This window comes from Perissodus microlepis, chromosome 20, assembly GCF_051167445.1.
Source record: "Perissodus microlepis isolate ML-2025 ecotype Zambia chromosome 20, ASM5116744v1, whole genome shotgun sequence".
Lineage (NCBI taxonomy): Eukaryota > Metazoa > Chordata > Actinopteri > Cichliformes > Cichlidae > Perissodus > Perissodus microlepis.
In genome coordinates, this window is record NC_140480.1 from 31,424,804 (window position 1) to 31,444,719 (window position 19,916).

General features: G+C 39.4%; 1 protein-coding gene and 1 long non-coding RNA gene across 2 annotated transcripts; both read left to right on the top strand.

Annotated features, from left to right (window-relative positions):
* Window positions 1-266: 266 nt before the first annotated feature.
* On the top strand, window positions 267-4,515 carry LOC146364928 (uncharacterized). The gene is made up of 6 exons (XM_084916407.1): window positions 267-306; window positions 2,315-2,671; window positions 2,841-3,005; window positions 3,137-3,235; window positions 3,368-3,405; window positions 4,468-4,515. Exons 1-6 carry the CDS (start codon window positions 267-269, stop codon window positions 4,513-4,515), a joined length of 747 nt encoding a protein of 248 aa, XP_084772533.1.
* A 7,165-nt stretch (window positions 4,516-11,680) lies between these two features.
* Window positions 11,681-14,774, top strand: LOC146364929 (uncharacterized). Its single transcript, XR_014798866.1, has 3 exons — window positions 11,681-11,829; window positions 11,999-12,091; window positions 14,726-14,774. It is a non-coding gene; the product is annotated as an uncharacterized LOC146364929 (long non-coding RNA).
* The last annotated feature ends 5,142 nt before the right edge of the window (window positions 14,775-19,916 follow it).

The window sequence follows — 19,916 nt, forward strand, 5'->3', positions numbered from 1 at the left end:
TTGCTCCAGGAATTATACTGGATCATTTGTCACCACATGAATTCTACACATTTGAACATTTAGATGGGGCTTTAATTTTTTATCCTTCCATTGTATTATATCAGTTAATACGATCAAATGCAGGGAGTAAAGAGAGATGGGGAGGAGAGTAGGGCTGAGTGTGTCCTGTGTTTAGAAGAAGAACCCAAACATAAAAAGAACGAGACGCTTCGGGTTTGCCAGTGAAGAAGGACGAGGAGGTAGCGACAAACGATCAAAGCATCAAAATGAAAGTCTGCCACACTTTTATCGCCTTTATCTTCCTCAGTAAGTGCATCCACCTCTTTGTTTCCTGTTGCTTTATTCATTTATTTATAGGTGATCTGTGGGTTATTCACCTATAATCAACAAATAGCCTGAAACATCCCCACCCACTCACAGAGTGTACCTTTCATTCTACATAAAGTGTGTTGTAAATAGTTTTACATGCCTTGGAAAGCTGGTGACGAAAAACATGTTTGTTTGTTTTTTAGACTAACGTTAAAGAGGAACAGCAGTGCTGCAGTAAACTGTGCTTATTGAGCAACACATCAAAAATCTAATTTCACGCTCAAAGACATGAACAGTGGGCAGCTTGTCTGATACTGATGCAGTTTCACAGGCTCCAGGCTTCTCTTCAATGTCTCCTTTTATTGTTGTGAATAAGTTAGAACAATCTTTTTTAAGCATCTTCTACACAGCAACTGAAATGACATCAGTGGATCAGATGCTTCACTTTATGATTAGGACAAAACTAATCAGCCAACATAACCTGAGATTGATAGGCACACATGTAAGTACAGCTACTAAAATGTATATTCTGAAATGTGAGGTTAAATAACCCTTTGTCTGTCTCATCATCCTCTTTAGCATCAGCTTTAGCTATTACCTTATCCCCCCTATCAACCGCTGTGATGAGCTGATGGTAAATGGACTGGTTCTTATATAGCGCTTTTCTACTCATCTGAGCACTCAAAACCTAAATCACAACAGAAGCCTAAAAATAAGACTCCCCCAAAACGGTGTGACCTTGACCTTGACCCGATTTTCACCAAAATTAAATCAGCTTGAGTTGTTGTTGTTGTTGTCTGCCTTCACACAAAACATGATATCTTAAGAATCAAAATCTTAAGAATATGATAAGAATTTGAAGGATAGATTTCTAACTAGCACTCGCAACCAAGAGTGAAGCAGTAGGAATGAGAATCAGCCACTCCAACTCTGAGGCCATGGTCCTCAGCAAGAAAAGGGTGGAGTGCCCACTCCAGGTCAGGAACGAATTCATGCCCAAAGTGGAGGAGTTCAAGTACCTCGGGGTCTTGGTCACAAGTGACGGGAGAAGGGAGCCGGAGATCAACAGACAGATTTGTGCTGTTGCTGCAGTGATGCGGACACTCTATCAGTCCACTGTGGTGAAGACAGAGCTGAGTGTAAAAGCGAAGCTTACCGCTCGATCTACGTGCCAACCCTCACCTATGGTCATGAGCTGTGGGTAGTGACTGAAAGAAAGATACAAGGATCGCAGATACAAGTGGCAGAAGTGGGCTTCCTCCAAATGGTGGCTGGACTCTTCCTTAGAGATACGGTGAGGAGTTCAATGGAGCTGCTACTCCTCCACATCGAAAGGAGCCAGTTGAGGTGGTGTGGGCATCTGATAAGGATGCCTGCTTGGTGCCTCCTGGGTGAAGTGTTACAAGCATGTCCCACTGGGAGGAGGCCACGGGGCAGACGAAGGACACGCTGGAGAAATTATATCTCCTGACTGGCCTGGGAACACCTTAGTGTCCCCCCGGACAAGCTGGAGGAGGTGGCTGGGGAGAGGGAGGTCTGGGTTCTCTGTTTAGGCTGCTGCCCCAAAAACCCCAAAAACAAACACTTTTTATGTTAGAAGCAATGACTTCAGGGTAACACTGCTATGGTGGTTCAGCAAGCTACTCAATCACAGAAGTACACAGGGTCATGTGAAAATGTTCTTTTTCATATGTGTAAGTTGTAGTAATTCTCTAAGACAACTGCAACACAGTATGGAGTTTTACTTTGGGCTACTGGTAAATTTTAAATTCAGAACTAATGTATCAAAAATCGTTGTATGACTTTTAGTGTCGTTTTTTTTAAAACAATTCTCAGCAATCTAGATCTTTGCGATCATGATTCACGTTTTTATGTAGAGTATCTGTAAACAGAATTGATTAGAATGTTTTAAATTGTTTAAAATCAAAGCAACATGTGTATCTTTAAATATAAAGCAGTCTTGTCTTACATGAAGACAGTTAATAATGATTTTTCGTGTTTTCAGCAGCTCTGCAGGATGGAAACACTGGTGTTGTCGGTGCAGTCATTCCCATCCGCACTGGAATGGAAGGAGGAACCATCACAGTTGGATGCTCATTTACTCTGTCTGGAAGCAGGAAGCTCTTCTGTAAAGAAAAATGTGAAAAAGGAAATATTCTCATTGAAACAACAGATGATTCAGCCCAGAGTGGCAGATATAGCATTCAATATATAGAAGGATTTTTTCTCATTCATACAGTTGTCTATGTGAGCATCACTGAGCTGGAAAAGTCTGACTCAGGGCGGTACAGGTGCTCTTTGGACAGAACACCTTCAGATCACTTATCTTTAAACTGGGATTTTGAAGTTGTTGTCACAGAAGGTGAGTTTCTACAGAAAGTCATGAAAACCTTCATGTCTCTGAGGATTATAAGTGTATTTAGTTTATCGTAGATTGAGAACAACTGTGTTGTTAGAATATTAGTGAACTTTCTTTGGTTACACGCTGCTTTGAGCAGTAAGTGTTGTTCTGATTGTTTCTTTGTTCTCAGCTTCAACTTTCAAGACTAAATCCCATGTGAAACCTATTTCATCGTCAGCACATCTCCCTTCATCACCACGACCACTAACATGGAGTTTTACTTCAGGAAGCACCTTACCTTTATCAGCCTTCAGTGAAAGCACCAAACAGCCTAAAACATCACCTGCAAGTTCAGGTTCATTATTCTACATTTTATAAGATTTTCTCTCAGCCAACGGACATGAACAGAGTTCCTTTCCTAACTACTCTGCAGTGCATATAGTGGAGGTTATTCTGGCTTCTTTAATTGCATCTTCTTTCCTACAGGTATCCTCTTGCCTGTGGTTATAATAGTGGCATTGGCTGTGTTTCTTCTGCCTGTTGTTCTGCTGCTCATCTATAAAAAAATGGCAGTTCATTCTAATGGTGAGTCCGAACGATTCTTTCTGCGCCTTTAAGAGCAATTTATTCAAATTAAATTTATTAAAAGGTGGGACAGTAGTTCAGTGGTTCAATAGTCCCATGACTGATTTGACAATGGTAATGTGTTTTCTACAGATTTAAACAGGAGAAGCTCAGACCACAACCAGACTGAGGTGACTTATCTTTGTTTATTCTCTCTGTAAGTTTAAGTACTTTAGTATTAAGTACTACTTAATAAAAAGAAGGAAACAAGGAGTGATTTCACGGTTTGCTCAATCCACTAAAACTGCAGTCAAGGATTTTACATTCAAAAACACAAACACTATAAAGTTAAATAATCATTATGCTACCAATTCAGAGCCGTGTTTTAAGGGCAGTGATTAACTTCATGGTCATCTTTGTGGTTAATGTTCATGAGAAAATTATTTCAGTCCAAGAGCAATCATTCATTTGTTTCTATTTAAAGTTTTCTTTTCACTGAAAATTTCACTAATCTGCAATTATATTAACAGTCAATCAAATATCTTTACGTAATGTTAAAAACAGTAATATCAGAATTTTTACACCTCATAATTGTTCAGTTCTGTGATTGCAGTCTTTTGGTTTTATTGTTCATGATGTTGGTGTTTGTTTTGGTTTAGAGTCTGTGCTTTTGTTAAGCCTTTTGAGTACAAAAAAGAGCAAAACTCAGTGAAACCCCCAGTACAATGCACAGACAGACACAGTCAGTGATTTTCTGTTGAATAAAAGAATTAACCTGTTAAAAAGCTGAATGCTCTTCTGAAGTTGTTTTATAATATAATGTTTTAGAATATCTGTATACAGTGTTGTCACTGGCAACCACAGTTACGTATAACTAAAACAAATTTTTATTCACACTTGAACTGAGTCACCCTGGAAATTAAAACTAAATTGAATTTCAAATAGAAATGCAAACTAAATAAAAAAAAAAACATAAAAATGACAATGATGAAGAACCACTGGTTTTGTAAATCAAATATTTCTACTTAAATCTGTGGCAGTTTAAATATCGGCCCTGCAAAGAGCATACCAGCTATGATATGGACTCTCACCAATACCCACATAACCTACATAAACTTTGAAAGCTTTCACAGAAAAAAGAATCAATATATATATATATACAATATAAAACTATATATAGATATAGATAGATCAAAAATATGAACAAAACAACTTGAAGTGAAACTCTGCTAACTTATTTATTTTCCCCTCAGATGGTTCTTTATGAGGACACTTCTCCAACCTCCAAATGTGAAGGCTGAACTTACCTTACTCTTGGTGCAACCTCAAGGACAAGGACGGAACCTTTTCCACACTCATGGAGGCACAATAACACACACGATCCTGTCTGCAGATGGACCCTGACTTTTAATGAGTTGTTTAATGTTGACACACAAGCCAACGGTGATGGATCACTGAGCCTGTTCTGTTCTTATGATTTATTTCTTTGCAAATATTATGAGATACTTCTTCTACTTCTAGAGATATTTCTAGTTCTTGGTTCTTGTTTAATTATGTTAGTTCCCTTTTCCAGCCCAGTCTGTCCCAATCTCGTCTCTTGTCTTGTCATCAGCGACCTTGTGGAAGTCAGTCTTGTCTCTGTGTTTTGTCATTCCTTCTGTCTCCCCGGTCATACCCCTGTGTCTGTCTGGTCACTCTATCTCCTGGTCCCTGTGTTTATCCCTTTATCATCTCTCTGTGTTCTGTCCTTTTGTGCCCCCAGTAACTCATGTCTCCATGTCTGTTTATTTCTGGTTCCTGTGTTAGATTCAGTTGTGCTTCCCCTGTCTAGTTAGTCTGATGCTGTTCAGCTGTGCTCTCGGGTGTGTACACTCTGCCCTAATCTGCTCCTGTACATACAGTGGCTTGCAAAAGTATTCGCCCCCTTGAACTTTTCCACATTTTGTCACATTACAGCCACAAACATGAATCATTTTTATTGGAATTCCACGTGAAAGACCAACACAAAGTGGTGTACATGTGAGGTTCATCGTCCTGCTGGAAGATGAACCTCTGCCCCAGTCTCAAGTCTTTTGCAGACTCCAAAAGGTTTTCTTCCAAGATTCCAAGTAATTGGCTCCATCCATCTTCCCATCAACTCTGACCAGCTTCCCTGTCCCTGCTGAAGAGAAGCACCCCCAGAGCATGATGCTGCCACCACCATATTTGACAGTGGGGATGGTGTGTTCAGAGTGAGGTGCAGTGTTAGTTTTCCGCCACACATAGCGTTTTGCTCTGTGACCACAAAGTTCCATTTTGGTCTCATCTGACCAGAGCACCTTCTTCCATGGCTTGTGGCAAACTGCAAACGGGACTTCTTATGGTTTTCTGTTAACAATGGCTTTCTTCTTGCCACTCTTCCATAAAGGCCAACTTTGTGCAGTGCACGACTAATAGTTGTCCTATGGACAGATTCCCCCACCTGAGCTGTAGATCTCTGCAGCTCGTCCAGAGTCACCGTGGGCCTCTTGGCTGCATTTCTGATCAGCGCTCTCCTTGTTCGGCCTGTGAGTTTAGGTGGACGGCCTTGTCTTGGTAGGTTTACAGTTGTGCCAGACTCCTTCCATTTCTGAATGATGGCTTGAACAGTGCTCCGTGGGATGTTCAAGGCTTGGGAAATCTTTTTGTAGCCTAAGCCTGCTTTAAATTTCTCAATAACTTTATCTCTGACCTGTCTGGTGTGTTCTTTGGACTTCATGGTGTTGTTACTCCCAACTTTCTCTTAGACAACCTCTGAGGCCATCACAGAGCAGCTGTATTTGTACTGACATTACATTACACACAGGTGCACTCTATTTAGTCATTAGCACTCATCAGGCAATGTCTATGGGCAACTGACTGCACTCAGACCAAAGGGGGCTGAATAATTACGCACACCCAACTTTTCAGTTATTTATTTGTAAAAAATGTTTGGAATCATGTATGATTTTCGTTCCATTTCTCACGTGTACACCACTTTGTGTTGGTCTTTCACGTGGAATTCCAATAAAATTGATTCATGTTTCTGGCTGTACTGTGGCAAAATGTGGAAAAGTTCAAGGGGGCCGAATACTTTTGCAAGCCACTGTATATTGTCTGCCTCTCCTGCTGTTCTGTTTTCTGAGCCCCTGTCAGTCTGTTCCTACCCAAAACTGTTGTCATTCTTCAGCCCCATGATGCATGACAAAACTAGATGAGAAGTTGTGAGGTTGTTTTGCTTCTTTCTTATTTGCTAGTAGTGATGTGCAAATAAAGCAATCAATCAGTATTGAACCACTTCATCAGTTGTTTTGAAAGTGGGTTCATTCATTCAAAGCTTTGTTTAAGTGACAGTGGCGAAACAGGAGACACCAAAACAATGTCTCAGTAATCATGAGCTGAGTGTAACTAAGGTTTGTGTGAATGATGTAAATACAATTTTGTAAAGATGGATTGACTAGCCAATTGATTCTGTAAACTTATGTAACTTAGTAGCTGGAAGACGATGTGCTTGGAGAAACAGGGGATGCGATGCGATGGTAAGCTGTGCTTGTATAACTAGGACAGGGTGTAGTTATGTACATGGTATGGGAATTCAAAGACTGTAATTGAGCAACAACATCTTTTCTGCAGTTTTTCTTTCTCCAGCACTGATGAGCTGTTACGAAGCATTTTGCGTTGCTTACCAGTTCCATTAATTTGGACCAGTCATGCGATTCAAACAGAGGGCCGAAGCAGTTACTGCTTCAGGCATCATTGGTAGCATGTGTTTTTACAAAGCAAGCTTTGATGGAGCGGTGCAAGGAAAATGTAACTTCGAATTTGAAGCTTAATTAGGAAGTAAAGCAACTTTTGTTTTGGAATCAGAGTCGCATTGTTGATGTTAAGCCAACAAATCTGCAGCAATGTGTGATGCTATCACGTCAATATGGACTGAAATTATTGCAGTTAAGGTAAAATGGGGCCCAGCCTAGCAATGTGGACATAATAACGTGATTATTTAGTGTATATTTATTGTTAATAAATTCAATTGAAATTCATTTATAAAGCCCCAAGTCACCTGAAAACACTTTATATTTTAAGGTGGTACAGAGAAAACCCCAACCGTCAAACGACCCCCTGTGAGCAAACACTTCCTTAAATGACCTCTCGCTTTCACGAGCATTACATTCATGATACTCCTGTGGGACATGGCCTACGTTTTGGGAATCACTGATCTAAGAAACTCATTAAAGTTCATTATAATGCAATTGTTTTGACTTAGAACGTTTAACTTGTTATATGTGGTTTAGGCTTAGTTAATGTTATTATTGATCATTTTCAGTGGTGATTTTGTGATTAACTTTCCTTTTACTAACAATAAAGAACTTCAGAAGTGACTTTTGGTTTGTTTGTTTTTGGAATATGACTCACCAACAACATGTTTATTTACTCTTGCCTTACTAGGAACTTTTTCACTTCCCCTAATCATATTTGTAAAAGTTTGAAGGTATTTAAAATTAATCAGCGCTTTATAAGATATAAGAACAATTGCATACAGAGGTTTGAAAAAAGGAAGTGACAGTATTGAAGGGAGTTTAAGAAAATGGTTCTTAGAAAAGTTAAAATTGTCTCAAACATTAAATGACACCACTATGATGTTTTTCCTGTGGAGTTATTTCTATAACAATGACTCGAATCATTAAAGTAGCCTTCTCATGAATCTACAAGTTGAGCCTTCTGTTTTCTGCAGAGGTGATTAAGATTTGACCAATGCATCAGCTCCTGAAATACATGAAGACATTTCTTAAGGGATTAAACTGGACTTTTTCTTATCATATGAATTCTACAGAGTTATTTTGGTGAATGATCTTTCGCTCTCTCAGCATGTTATAGCTCATTATTATGTGAAGTCTGGTTTGCTGACAAATCAAACAAAAGCTGTCTTTCAAAGAAAAATACAGTTTCATTACTAATCGAAGTAAGGAGTTCCTGGTTCGCAAGCGAAAAACGAGACGTCAGATGAAACCAGATTCTCAACATGACTGTATACCAAACTTTGATCTTCCTCGTCTTCATCTGTGAGTACATCTTTGTAATATGTTATTCTTTATTTACATACTAACATATTTAGAGTTGACCAGTAAGTTTGTGCACATTATCAATTATCAATTTTAATTTAGGCTCGAATTTTAATAACAATAATATAATAATAATATAATAATAACAATACTACTAATAATAACAGTAACAGCAATAATAATAATAACTTATATAATAAGTGTCTAGCACTTTTTAAAGCACAGTTCAATAGCAATTTATACTTAGGATAAGAACAGACACACACGAAGCACTGTGAGAGCAAACCTCCGCCAAGGGAGCTCACTTTCTGGGCTGAATCATGATATAATATATTTTGTATATATATTCATTTTGTTTCCTTTGGTCTTTTTGAATGTACTTTAAGGAGTTTGTAGTGCCGTAAAAATCTGATATATTCACATGACAGCTGTTTACTTTGACTACACAAACATTGTGTAGCACTAGGATAATCGATAATGGGTATTGATTTGTAAATAACTGGACACAAATAACTTGAGCTTATTATATATTATACTACAGTATATTTCTAACTATGGTAAATGGCTTGTATTTGTATAGCACTTTACTTAGTCCCTAAGGACCCCAAAGCGCTTTACACGTTCAGTCATCCACCCATTCACACACATTCACACACTGGTGATGGCAAGCTACATTGTAGCCACAGCCACCCTGGGGCGCACTGACAGAGGCGAGGCTGCCGAACACTGGTGCCACCGGGCCCTCTGACCACCACCAGTAGGCAACGGGTGAAGTGTCTTGCCCAAGGACACAACGACCGAGACTGTCCAAGCCGTAAAAAATATATTGTTTTAAAGATTTAACACATTTTTAGGTTTTATTCATGTTGCTTTAGCCTAGCTCTAGCTGAGATACTAAAACAGATAAAACAGGAAGCTCACTCAACCAAAACAAGAGTGGGTGGATTTTGCTTTTATTAGACTGCAGCTAGGAAAACCCCTTTGCAAATGACAAGTTCACTAAATTTAGAGGCTTCCTTATGTTCTAAAACAGCGGTCCCCAAACCTTTTTTGCCCACAGACCGTTTTAATGTCAGACAATATTTTCACTGACCTGCCTTTAAGATATTGACAACATTGAGAGTAAAATCCTCCTCTCTGTGCCTCTTAATGCTATCTGGTCGCAATGGTAACATGTAAATATTTCTTTCAAAATCAGACACACAACTACAATACGGGAAAAGAGCCAGGGAAACTGAGTTAAAACCCCCGAAAGCCATAAATTTCACACCCCAGCTGGTGCCAAACGACTCACAGACCGGTCCTTGGCCTGGGGGTTGGGGACCACTGGTCTAAAACATGCTATTTTATTTTATTAGCACAGCTTGGAAAGAAAAGGGTCTGGACTTCTTTAAGTTGCTTTAAGATATTTCACCTCTCATCCGAGAAGCTTCTTCAGTTCCAAGGTCAAATGGTGGAGAGTCCCAGATTTAAAACCTATGCGAGTGTCCCCCCAAGAGGGAAAATAGACCACCTAATGATCCTCTACCTAATCACACAAGCCAAGGTGTGAAAACGGGTGTAGATCACAATCAGCCAAGGTTTCGGGTGAATTCGCTGTGAGAACTAGCCATACCCTATCATGTGATTTCCTGAGGTCAAACGCCCAGGATGTGAGTGGGCATTAAGGCGTCTTGGAAAGGATCTCAAAACTGGATTATAGATGGAAGACAGTTGGTGTTGTAAACCACCGCCTCTGTTCAAAGATGGTCGTTCATAGATGACATCTTTCAAACCATCTGTCTTCTCTGTCCAAAATATGAACATAGGTGTCCTCAAAGGAGTGACCTTCTCCTTCCCGCCATTCTCCGTGCAGCATGGGCTACGTTGCCCATGAAGCTACATTCCTTAGGGCTATGCCTCTACAAACACTCTGCCTATTGCCTTCATGTTAAATAAATTTTTGAATAATAATTTTTTAAAATATTTCTTCACTTCATCATGTGGGCCGCAACTAGGGGTGACATGGGCCGCAAGATTGAGACACAGGCATTAGAGCCTCTTAATGTGTGTTTTTGGGGGGGTTCCCACTACTGTGGAATTACCAGAAATAGAGAGAGCATAGCCTAACATATGAAACAGGAAAAGACCACTGTGTAATCCTTTTATTTCTACAAAGTATCTGTATTCTGAATACCACCTTTTTGAACGGTAACTGTAACGGAATACATATGAGTAACTGTATTCCGTTACAGTTACTCCTCAATACTGGCTACACTGTACAGCATATACTACGTTGTTAAGTTTGTGTTTAGGAGTTCTGTTCTTGGGATGAACCAGTTTTTGTCTGAGTCTGTTGCTGGGTCTGAAGTACACTGGGATGTAGTGTTTGTAGAAGACTCTCCTGAGTTTTTCTGATAAACCTGCTACATACAGGATAATAATATTGCGTTTCTCTTTCTGATCCTCCCCTCCCCAGTTGTTTGATCTTTTTTTCAGTCTCTTTGTTGACTTGATGAAGGCCCAATTAGGATAACCACATGTTTTAAGAGCCTCCTTCACATGTGTGTGTTCCTTCTTTTTCCCATCAGGTTCAGAGGGAACATTTCCTGGATAGTGTTGTAGGGTCTTGATTACTCCAAGTTTGTGTTCCAGAGGGTGGTGGGAGTGGTGACTCCATTTATGTCCACTGGGGCTATCTATTTCCACTGTGAACGACCGTTTTTGAACATAGGCGGTGGTTTACAACACCAAGTGTTTGCCATCTATAATCCAGTTTTGAGATCCCTTCCCAGACACCTAACGCCCACTCACATGATAGGGTACGGCTAGGTTTCACAATGCGTTCACCCGAAACCTTGGCTGATTGTGACCTACACCTCTTTTCACACCTTGGCTTGTGTGACTAATTAGAGGATCATAAGGGGGTCCATTATCCCTGTTGGGGGGACACTCCCATAGGGCTTAAATCTGGGACCCTCCACCATTTAATCCTAGAACTGAAAAAGCTTCTCGGATGAGAGAATAAGTCCAGACGCTTTTCTTTCCAAGCTCCTTAGACTACGATGACCTAGATGACTGAGAACCTTCAGAGTTTTTAGCTGGTATTTTTTTTTTTTACAAGTCTTATACATTTATTAGAAGAAGATAATGTTGTATAAATTTCTGAATCTGAATAATCAAATCAAATTGTAAACCTGTAAATATGAAGAAGGAATTAGCTTTGCGCTGCTTTAACCTGTAGGAAAATCTTAACTAATGATTTTTCAACAGCGCTGCAGGATGGAAACACTGGTTTTCCCATTCTTACGGCAACAGAAGGAGGGTCCATCACAATCAGATGCAAATGTTCTTCTCCTGGACAAAAGAAACTGTTCTGCAAGAAAAATGGTGACACAATTATTCTCTTTCAAACAACTAATGACATGGCTCAGAGGGAGAGATACAGCATTCACAATGAAGATTTTCTGTATCTGAGCATCACACAGCTGAAAAACTCAGACTCAGGCATGTACAACTGCACTTTGAACAAATCGGGGAATCTGGAGTCGTGCTGTAATTTTCATATTGTCGTCACAGGTGAGTTTTGTCTAAAAAATGTAGCTTGATTTCTCTGATCCTTTAAAGAAAGTTTAATTCACCTTCATTATTCTACATGGTAGTCTGAGCTTCAAGGGTCTCTTTCCTTCCTATAATGTTATTCTGGCCTTTTAAAGTTCTGTCTCGCTTTCTCATTGTCTTCCATTAGATTTGCCTGAGTTTAAAAAGGAGGCCTTGTGGGTTTTGGTGTTGCCCGTATTTCTGTTTCTCGTTTGTAAAAAGAAGACAGACATCTCTGATCGTAAGTTACGTTCCAACCTTATCTGTGTGATTAAGAATACAGTATCTCACAAAAGTGAGTACACCCCATACATTTTTGTAAATATTTTATTATACCTTTTCATGGGACAACATTGAAGACATGGCACTTTGATACAATGTTAAGTAGTCAGTGTAGAGCTTGTGTAACAGTGTAAATTTGATATCACCTTAAAATACCTCAACATACAGCCATTAATTTCTAAACTGCTGGCAACAAAAGTGAGTACAGCCCTAAGGGAAAATGTCCAAACTGTGCCCAACGTTTCAATATTTTGTGTGGCCGCCACTATTTGCCAACACTGTCTTAACTCTGTTGGGTATGGAGTTCACTAGAGCTCTTCCACTCCTCCATGATGACATCATGGGGCAGGTGGATGTTAGAGACCTTGCGCTCCTCCACCTTCCATTTGAGGATGCCCCACAGGTGCTCAATAGTCTGGAGACATGCTTGGCCAGTCAAGTACCTTTACCCTCGGTTTATTAAGCAAAGCACTGGTCTTTTTGAAGGTGTGTTTGGGGTCGTTATCATGTTGGAATACTGTCCTGTGGCCCAGTTTCTGAAGGGAGAGGGATTGTGCTCTGCTTCAGTATGTCAGAGTACATACTGGCATTCATGGTTCCCTCAATTAACTGTAGCTCCCCAATGTCAGCAGCACTCATGCAGCAATGACATCCCACCACCATGCTTGACTGGAAGCAAGACACATCTGGCTTTGTACTCCTCACCTGGTTACCACCACACATCCTATACACCATCTGAACCAAATAGGTTTATCTTGGTCTCATCAGACCATATTCGACCATGGCGAGGTTTGTTCCGAGTGGAACCTGTCCTGTTAAACGGCTGTATGGTCTTGGCCTCTGTGCTGCAGCTCAGTTTTAGGGTGTTGGGTATATTTTTATAGCATTGGACATATAGCATGGACCGGTACTGGGCCGCAAAAGTTGAGGCTAGGGTATGAAATTTATGTTTTTCAGGGCTTTTACTGTTAACTCGGTTTCCCTGGGTCTTTTCCCGTGTTGTAGTTGTGTGTCTAATTTTGAAAGAAATATTTATGTGTTACCATAGTAACCAGATTGCTTTAAGGGGCAGAGAGGAGGATGCTACTCTCAATGTGGATGGCCTCTAACTTCCTTAACTTCAATGAGAACAAAACCGAAGTGATACTTTTTGGACCAAGCGGCAATCCCTGCACCTCTAATTTTAACCTGCACAGTCTTGAGCCTTCTGTCAAATCGCATGCCAAAAATTTAGGGGTTATATTTGACAGCAATTTCACCTTTGAAAAACAGATTAGCTCAATCGTACAGCGGTCTTTCTTCAAACTGAGGCTTTTATCTAAGGTGAGATCATTTTTATCATTTAAAAAATTTGAACGGGCGATTCATGCTTTTATTATATCCCAGCTGGACTATTGTAACTCCTTATATGCTGGAGTTAGCCAGACCTGCCTGGCAAGGCTGCAGTTAGACAAGAATGCTGCAGCTCATCTTCTGACACGTACTAAAAGATGTGAACACATTTCCCCGGTGCTTGCCTCTCTTCATTGGCTCCCTGTCCACTTCAGAGTTAATTTTAAAATTTCATTGTTGACTTACAAAGCCCTGAATGGACAGGCTCCCGGGTATTTATCTGAACTCCTGCAAACTTATACCTCCCTTAGATCTCTTAGATCAAGTGATCTTTTACTTTTACCAAGGTCGAGGCTGGTTCATAGAGGCGATCGAGCATTTGCAGTCGTAGCGCCTAAGCTGTGGAATAATTTACCCCTACACATCAGACAGGCTCATACTGTCAATCTTTTTAAATCTTATCTTAAAACGCATTTTTATTTACTGGCCTTTAATACAGCATGAGAGTTATTTGTTAATTCATATTTGGTGTTTTGCCATCAATACTCTAAGTTATTTTATTATTTATTAATGTATTCTTGTACAGCACTTTGGTCAACGCTCCTGTTGTAATTAAATGTGCTATATAAATAAATCAACTATAACTATAACTAAGTTGTTGGTGCATTTCAAGAGGACGCTGCTAATAAAGTTACACAATTACACAGTGAATTTGTGTTTATTATATATATTTACAAAGTACCACAGTTATTATCTTGGTCGTATCATTTTATTTTGTTGTATTTATCAAAAAAGGTCAGGGACCGCTGGCCTAGGCCATCTTTATGTAGAGTAGCCTCAGATCCTTAGAGAATACTTTGCCATGATGATATCAGAATGTGTGAGAGCAATAACACCAAATTCAACACACCTGTTCCCCATTTAAACCTGAGACCTTGTAACGCTAATGAGTCACATGACATCAGGGAAGGAAAAGGGCTATTTGGGCACAATTCAAATTTACACTGTTATACAAGCTGTAGACTGACTACTTTACATTGTATCAAAGTGTCATATCTTCAGTGTTGTCCCATGAAAAGATATAACAAAATATTTACAAAAATGTATGGGCTGTACTCACTTTTGTGAGATACTGTAACTCCTTCAAATAGTCAGGTGGCCCAGTAGTGCAGTGGTCAGCACTGTCACCTCAAAGGAAGTGATGCTCTTTCTACTGTCCTCATGACTGTGAAGTTATATTTAACTGATGTTTTTTCTATAGGTCTGAACAGACGGAGAAACCCCGACCACAACCAGACTGAGGCGAGCCATCTTCATTTCTTCTTCTTCTTCTTTTGTTTTTAGAAGAGCTTTATTTCTGATTTGGTATCAAATCCCTACTTCACCTTTAATTAAAGTTGCAGTAATCAGATTTTTTTAAATTAATGGTGTATCAGATAGCTTTGTGTTGTGTTAACAATTATGAATCTTTTAATACAATTTCATTTTTCTTTTTGTTTGTTTGCTGATGTGCCTTTTGAAACATGCTGGGAGTAGCTGTAAGGTGAAACTTGTGCTTTGAATGTGAAGATCTCAGTTTCCAGTGTGCATCACACATATTTCAGGTTTCACTACTTGTTACAGACAAATCCGGGTCTTCTTTGCAAACTACAACAGCGGCAATATGTTATAGATGAAAGGAATCACAAATCACATTTCTTTTTAAATCAAGATTGATTGTATTGTCTCTGTGACTCAGTGACTGTTACTGCATACAAGAGTTTATGATTTTGGAACTGAGAATAAAGTATCTCTGAGTCTGGATGCGGATTTTTTAGCAGTCCTGTTGTGCCTGCCTGATGCCAGCAGCTAGGACTGATTATGGCTAGTGTGTGAGGGATTCTTTATGATGTTCCTGGCTCTACTGAGGGAGTGGGATGTGGTAATGTCATCCTTTGTGGGTAGTGAGAAGCCAATGATCTTTGCAGCAGATCGGATGTCACCATGTAGGGTGTTTTTTGCCTGTGTGAAAAAAGCATGGGTCAATACCACCAGAGGTTTGGGGTGAAACCACTGTGTGATGTTGCCTCAGCTTATCATGGGATTTATTGAGGTGATGCGAGATGTGAGTAGAGGTTGAGGTGCCTGGGAAGGGATCTCAAGACTGACAATTGATGTCGTAAGCCACCCCCTCTGTTTAATAATGGTTCATCTGTGATCAGTGATGATGGACATAAATGGTCTCTTTCACTGCTCTTTCAAACCATCTGTCTTCTTGGACCAAAATGTGAACATTGTCATCCTTGAAAATCAGACCGTTTGTCTTTAGATGCAGATGTACAGCTGAGTCTTGTCCTGTCGAGGTGGCTTGTCTTTGTTGTGCCGTGCATTTATGGGCTGGCTGTTTGGTTTCTACAGGAAGTAAGGCAGTGGGCTCGGTTTCGAGGAGCAGTGGTGCAGAGTGACATGGAAAAAATCGGGGATGGAGTCTAACTCTCTATGTCTAGTTAGCTAAGTATTTTACCAACATGCAGATGATGGTGGTGAGGTCCGGATGCATCGTGCTGGTGAAAATGTCTGGGAGGATGGTGGTGAATTCTGCAATTTTCCTCAATTACTTAAAGCTAAGGCATGTCATCAGTTTCTGTTTTAATGTGTCACAGTTTTATCAAATCTGTATATTTTTCCCCTAGGTTACACTTTATGAGAATTGTTCTCCAGTCCCGACACCAGACGATCCGATCTATCAGAGCCTTGATCCAGCCAGCAGGGACCTGGATCAAATTTACTCTTCACTCATACATATACAACAACACAAATGATACTGTCCACATCTGAATATGGATTTTATACCATATAGGTTGACTTTGCAACCAGAGAGACAAAAACTCATACTATGGATTGTGACTTCAAACTCATCCTTTTTCTTTCCTTTAATGAAAAAAAATATAAAGATTTGAATGTGCCAGTGAGTTTCTTTTTTTTTCTTGTAATGTACAAAATCCTCAGTTAACCTAAAAGCACCACCTGGTGGTGATACAACAGTACTCACAAATATTGTATTGTATGCTTTCAAACTGAACTCTTATGTTTCAAAGTATTGATGAACAGCAATTTGTTTGTCTTCAGCAGTAATCTGGACACTACAGCTTTAAGCAGCTGTGCACGCTCCCGCGGACGGTAATCACTAGGGGTGCAACGATACACAAAATTCACGGTTTGGTTCGGTTCGATACTTTGGTGTCACGGTTCAATATTTTTTCGATACAAAAAATGTTCATGCCTTTTAATTTTGTCATCTATTAAAATTATAAATATATATTTTAATTCAAAAGTACAGTTTTTAAATTTAATGTTGCTGAAACAACAAAATAATAAAAATAAATAAATAAATCTATCTGATCAAGAAATCACTCATCTTTGGGAAAGAGAGTTTATTACAGAGAAATGGCTCTTTCCAAAATAAAAGCTATACTATACGCTTCTTCTGGGCTATATTCTCAGCAGCATATTAAACATATCAGGTCCCCATAAAGAGAATCATGTGCTAACAGCTGTCTAAATGACTCGGGTAAAGTTTGTAGCATGCGTGCTTGTTGTTTTTGTCTGCTTCCACTTGTCTTCGCACTAGCATGATGTCGGAGTAAATGTGCAGTCATATTCGTTGTGTTCCCACTAGTGCTGTCAGCGTTAATCTTGTTAAAATGACGTTAACGCCATAACGCGGAAAATCTCCGTTAACAAGTTACCTCGCTCCGTGCGTGGGGCTGGACGGTGTCAACACGTTAACGAGCTAACTGCGCTAACGCACTAGTTCCCACCAATTGAGCATTGCGTGGCCCATCCAACATACTGTTTTACTTTTGTCCATGACCCGCTTACCATCAGGGTCATGCTTCACATGAAAACCAAGATAGTTCCAAACGCCAGATCTGAATGAGGGTGGGGGAGGTTCCATTTCGGGTAGCGTTGAGGCAGTTGCCATGTTGCAACGAGCTTAACTTCTGTCTTGCTAGCTTGTGCTGCGCTCAGTGGATCTGCACTCGACAGTGCAGCCTAGGCGGAGTAGTCGAACGCAGATCCACTGAGCGCTCAACACAGACAGCATCGTCAGAAGAAAAGTTGATAAAATAAATAAAAAATTGTGTATTGCTCGATACATATGGGTACTGAACCGAAAGCACTGTATTGAACTGTTCAATATCGATACGAGTATTGTTGCACCCTTAGTAATCACAGTCACTTTCTAGCACGACACCTGGAGCTAAGGGGTCAAAACAATCGCATGACTGAGGAAGAATAAAGTAGTCGTGGTAAGCCAATCACATGACCACTTAAAGACAAAGCAACAAGGTGATATATACCAGTTTTAAATTGTGTTGATAGGCCACGTAAAACCAGAGTCATGATAAACAATATATAGGCGGCATTTTTTCCTGAATAGTTTAGTCACGTTTACTGTCTAAGGACAGCGCTAGCAAGAACTCTCTGCTTATGAGCAAACCCTCCCCCCCAAAAAAAAAAAAAACCTGCGAAGTTTTAGGAGTGAGAGAGAGAGAGAGAGAGAAAGAGCAGAAAAAGAGAGAGAGCAAGTTTTGAGATGTGAGAGATTTGTGACGTTTAACGTGTTTGGAGTGTGTAGTTAATGTGTTGTCTTGTGTAGTTAGTGTGTAGTGTTGTGGATAGTTTTGTGTTGTGTGTCAAAACAATGAGGCGACTGCTGTCTCCAGGTAGAAACAGGAGTGATACACCTGCTGCTGTCAGACCTGTAGGTATCAGGCTGTGATGTTCTCCTTTATAGTGGACAGAAATTATGTTTTTGGAGTGGCACAAATAATTTGTGTGGCATCTTATTGAATGCAGAACATCTGATTGTTCTGTAAATAGTTTGAAATGGTTATTTAAAAAAAAGGGTAAAAGGTAAATGGATGCAAATAACTTTGTTGTTTGCAAAACTTGTGCATATGATTTTAAAATCGACAATTTGTATTTGCATTTAAAGTTATGAAATATGATTCAATAAACATGTTTGTGGTTGTTACAGTAAAAAATATAACTTTTTCTACTCTGATTTTATGTTTTTTTGTCTGATTTTAGATCAATTGTGTTAATACAGTATGTCAAAATGAAAACATAACTGTATATTCAGACACGCAAGGTTGCGCTGAAAAGGAAGATACCAAACAAGGCAAATAAATAATTTTTAAAGGTGAAATTGGAGGGAAAATCAAAAGTAGTTAAAAATGGCAAATTATACCCTGGACCCCAGAGGGTTAAACATTTTTTTAAAGTAACGCAATAGTTACTTTTCAAGTAATTAATTACTTTTAGAATATTGTAACTCAGTTACTAACTCAGTTACTTTTTTGAAGAAGTAACTAGTAACTATAATTAATTACTTTTTCAAAGTAACTTGCCCAACACTGGTCTTCAGCGACTCTGGCAACATAATAAACTGCATAGTAGTAAGTTTAAGGATTTCAAAGTTTTAAAACACCATTAAAATTTAACTGAAATCAAATATAAAATGCAATATTGTATTTGGGTCTATCATGAAACTTGAAATATCATATTTTCAGCATTAATACTGTAAAATAAAGCACCAACAGAGAAATTTGAACTAGGTTGAACCAGAGATTGGCAGAAAAACATGCTAGACCCCCCATGCTAACCAAGTCTTGGATATGAGCAAGAGACAGAAAACTGAAGCCATTCCAACTCAGACGTTGCCCAGATTAACAAGGTCCAGGTCAGGTATTGAGGAATTGGGACACACCGATAAGAAGTGGGCTACTGGAACAAGATGGCACAAGTCGCCAATAGAAGAGAACAGGGCGCTGTTGGAGTGCTACCATCAAGTAACCCCAGCAGAAGGGGTTAAATGAAGAGGAAGTGGGACCTATGGAATCTTCAATACCTAGCATCCAGTCTGATGGTCCAACTAGTAGCATTTTCACTTGGGGGTGTACTCACTTTTGTTGCCAGCAGTTTAGACATTAATGGCTGTATGTTGAGGTATTTTAAGGTGACATCAAATTTACACTGTTACACAAGCTCTACACTGACTACTTAACATTGTATCAAAGTGTCATTTCTTCAATGTTGTCCCATGAAAAGGTATAATAAAATATTTACAAAAATGTATGGGGTGTACTCACTTTTGTGAGATACTGTAATCTTAATCACACAGATAAGGTTGGAAGGTAACTTACGATCAGAGATGTCTGTCTTCTTTTTACAAACGAGAAACAGAAATACGGGCAACACCAAAACCCACAAGGCCTCCTTTTTAAACTCAGGCAAATCTAATGGAAGACAATGAGAAAGCGAGACAGAACTTTAAAAGGCCAGAATAAAATTATAGGAAGGAAAGAGACCCTTGAAGCTAATAATGAAGGTGAATTGAACTTTCTTTAAAGGATCAGAGATCAAGCTACATTTTTTAGAAGAACAGTTAGTGAGCACTTAAAAAA

Excerpts from the sequence above, each read along its gene's own strand:
- LOC146364928 (XM_084916407.1), top strand. The coding sequence starts at position 267 with ATGAAAGTCTGCCACACTTTTATCGCCTTTATCTTCCTCA. Across the intron at positions 2,672-2,840 it reads TGAAGTTGTTGTCACAGAAG|CTTCAACTTTCAAGACTAAA; the intron begins GTGAGTTTCTAC and ends CTTTGTTCTCAG. Across the intron at positions 3,006-3,136 it reads AACATCACCTGCAAGTTCAG|GTATCCTCTTGCCTGTGGTT; the intron begins GTTCATTATTCT and ends TCTTTCCTACAG.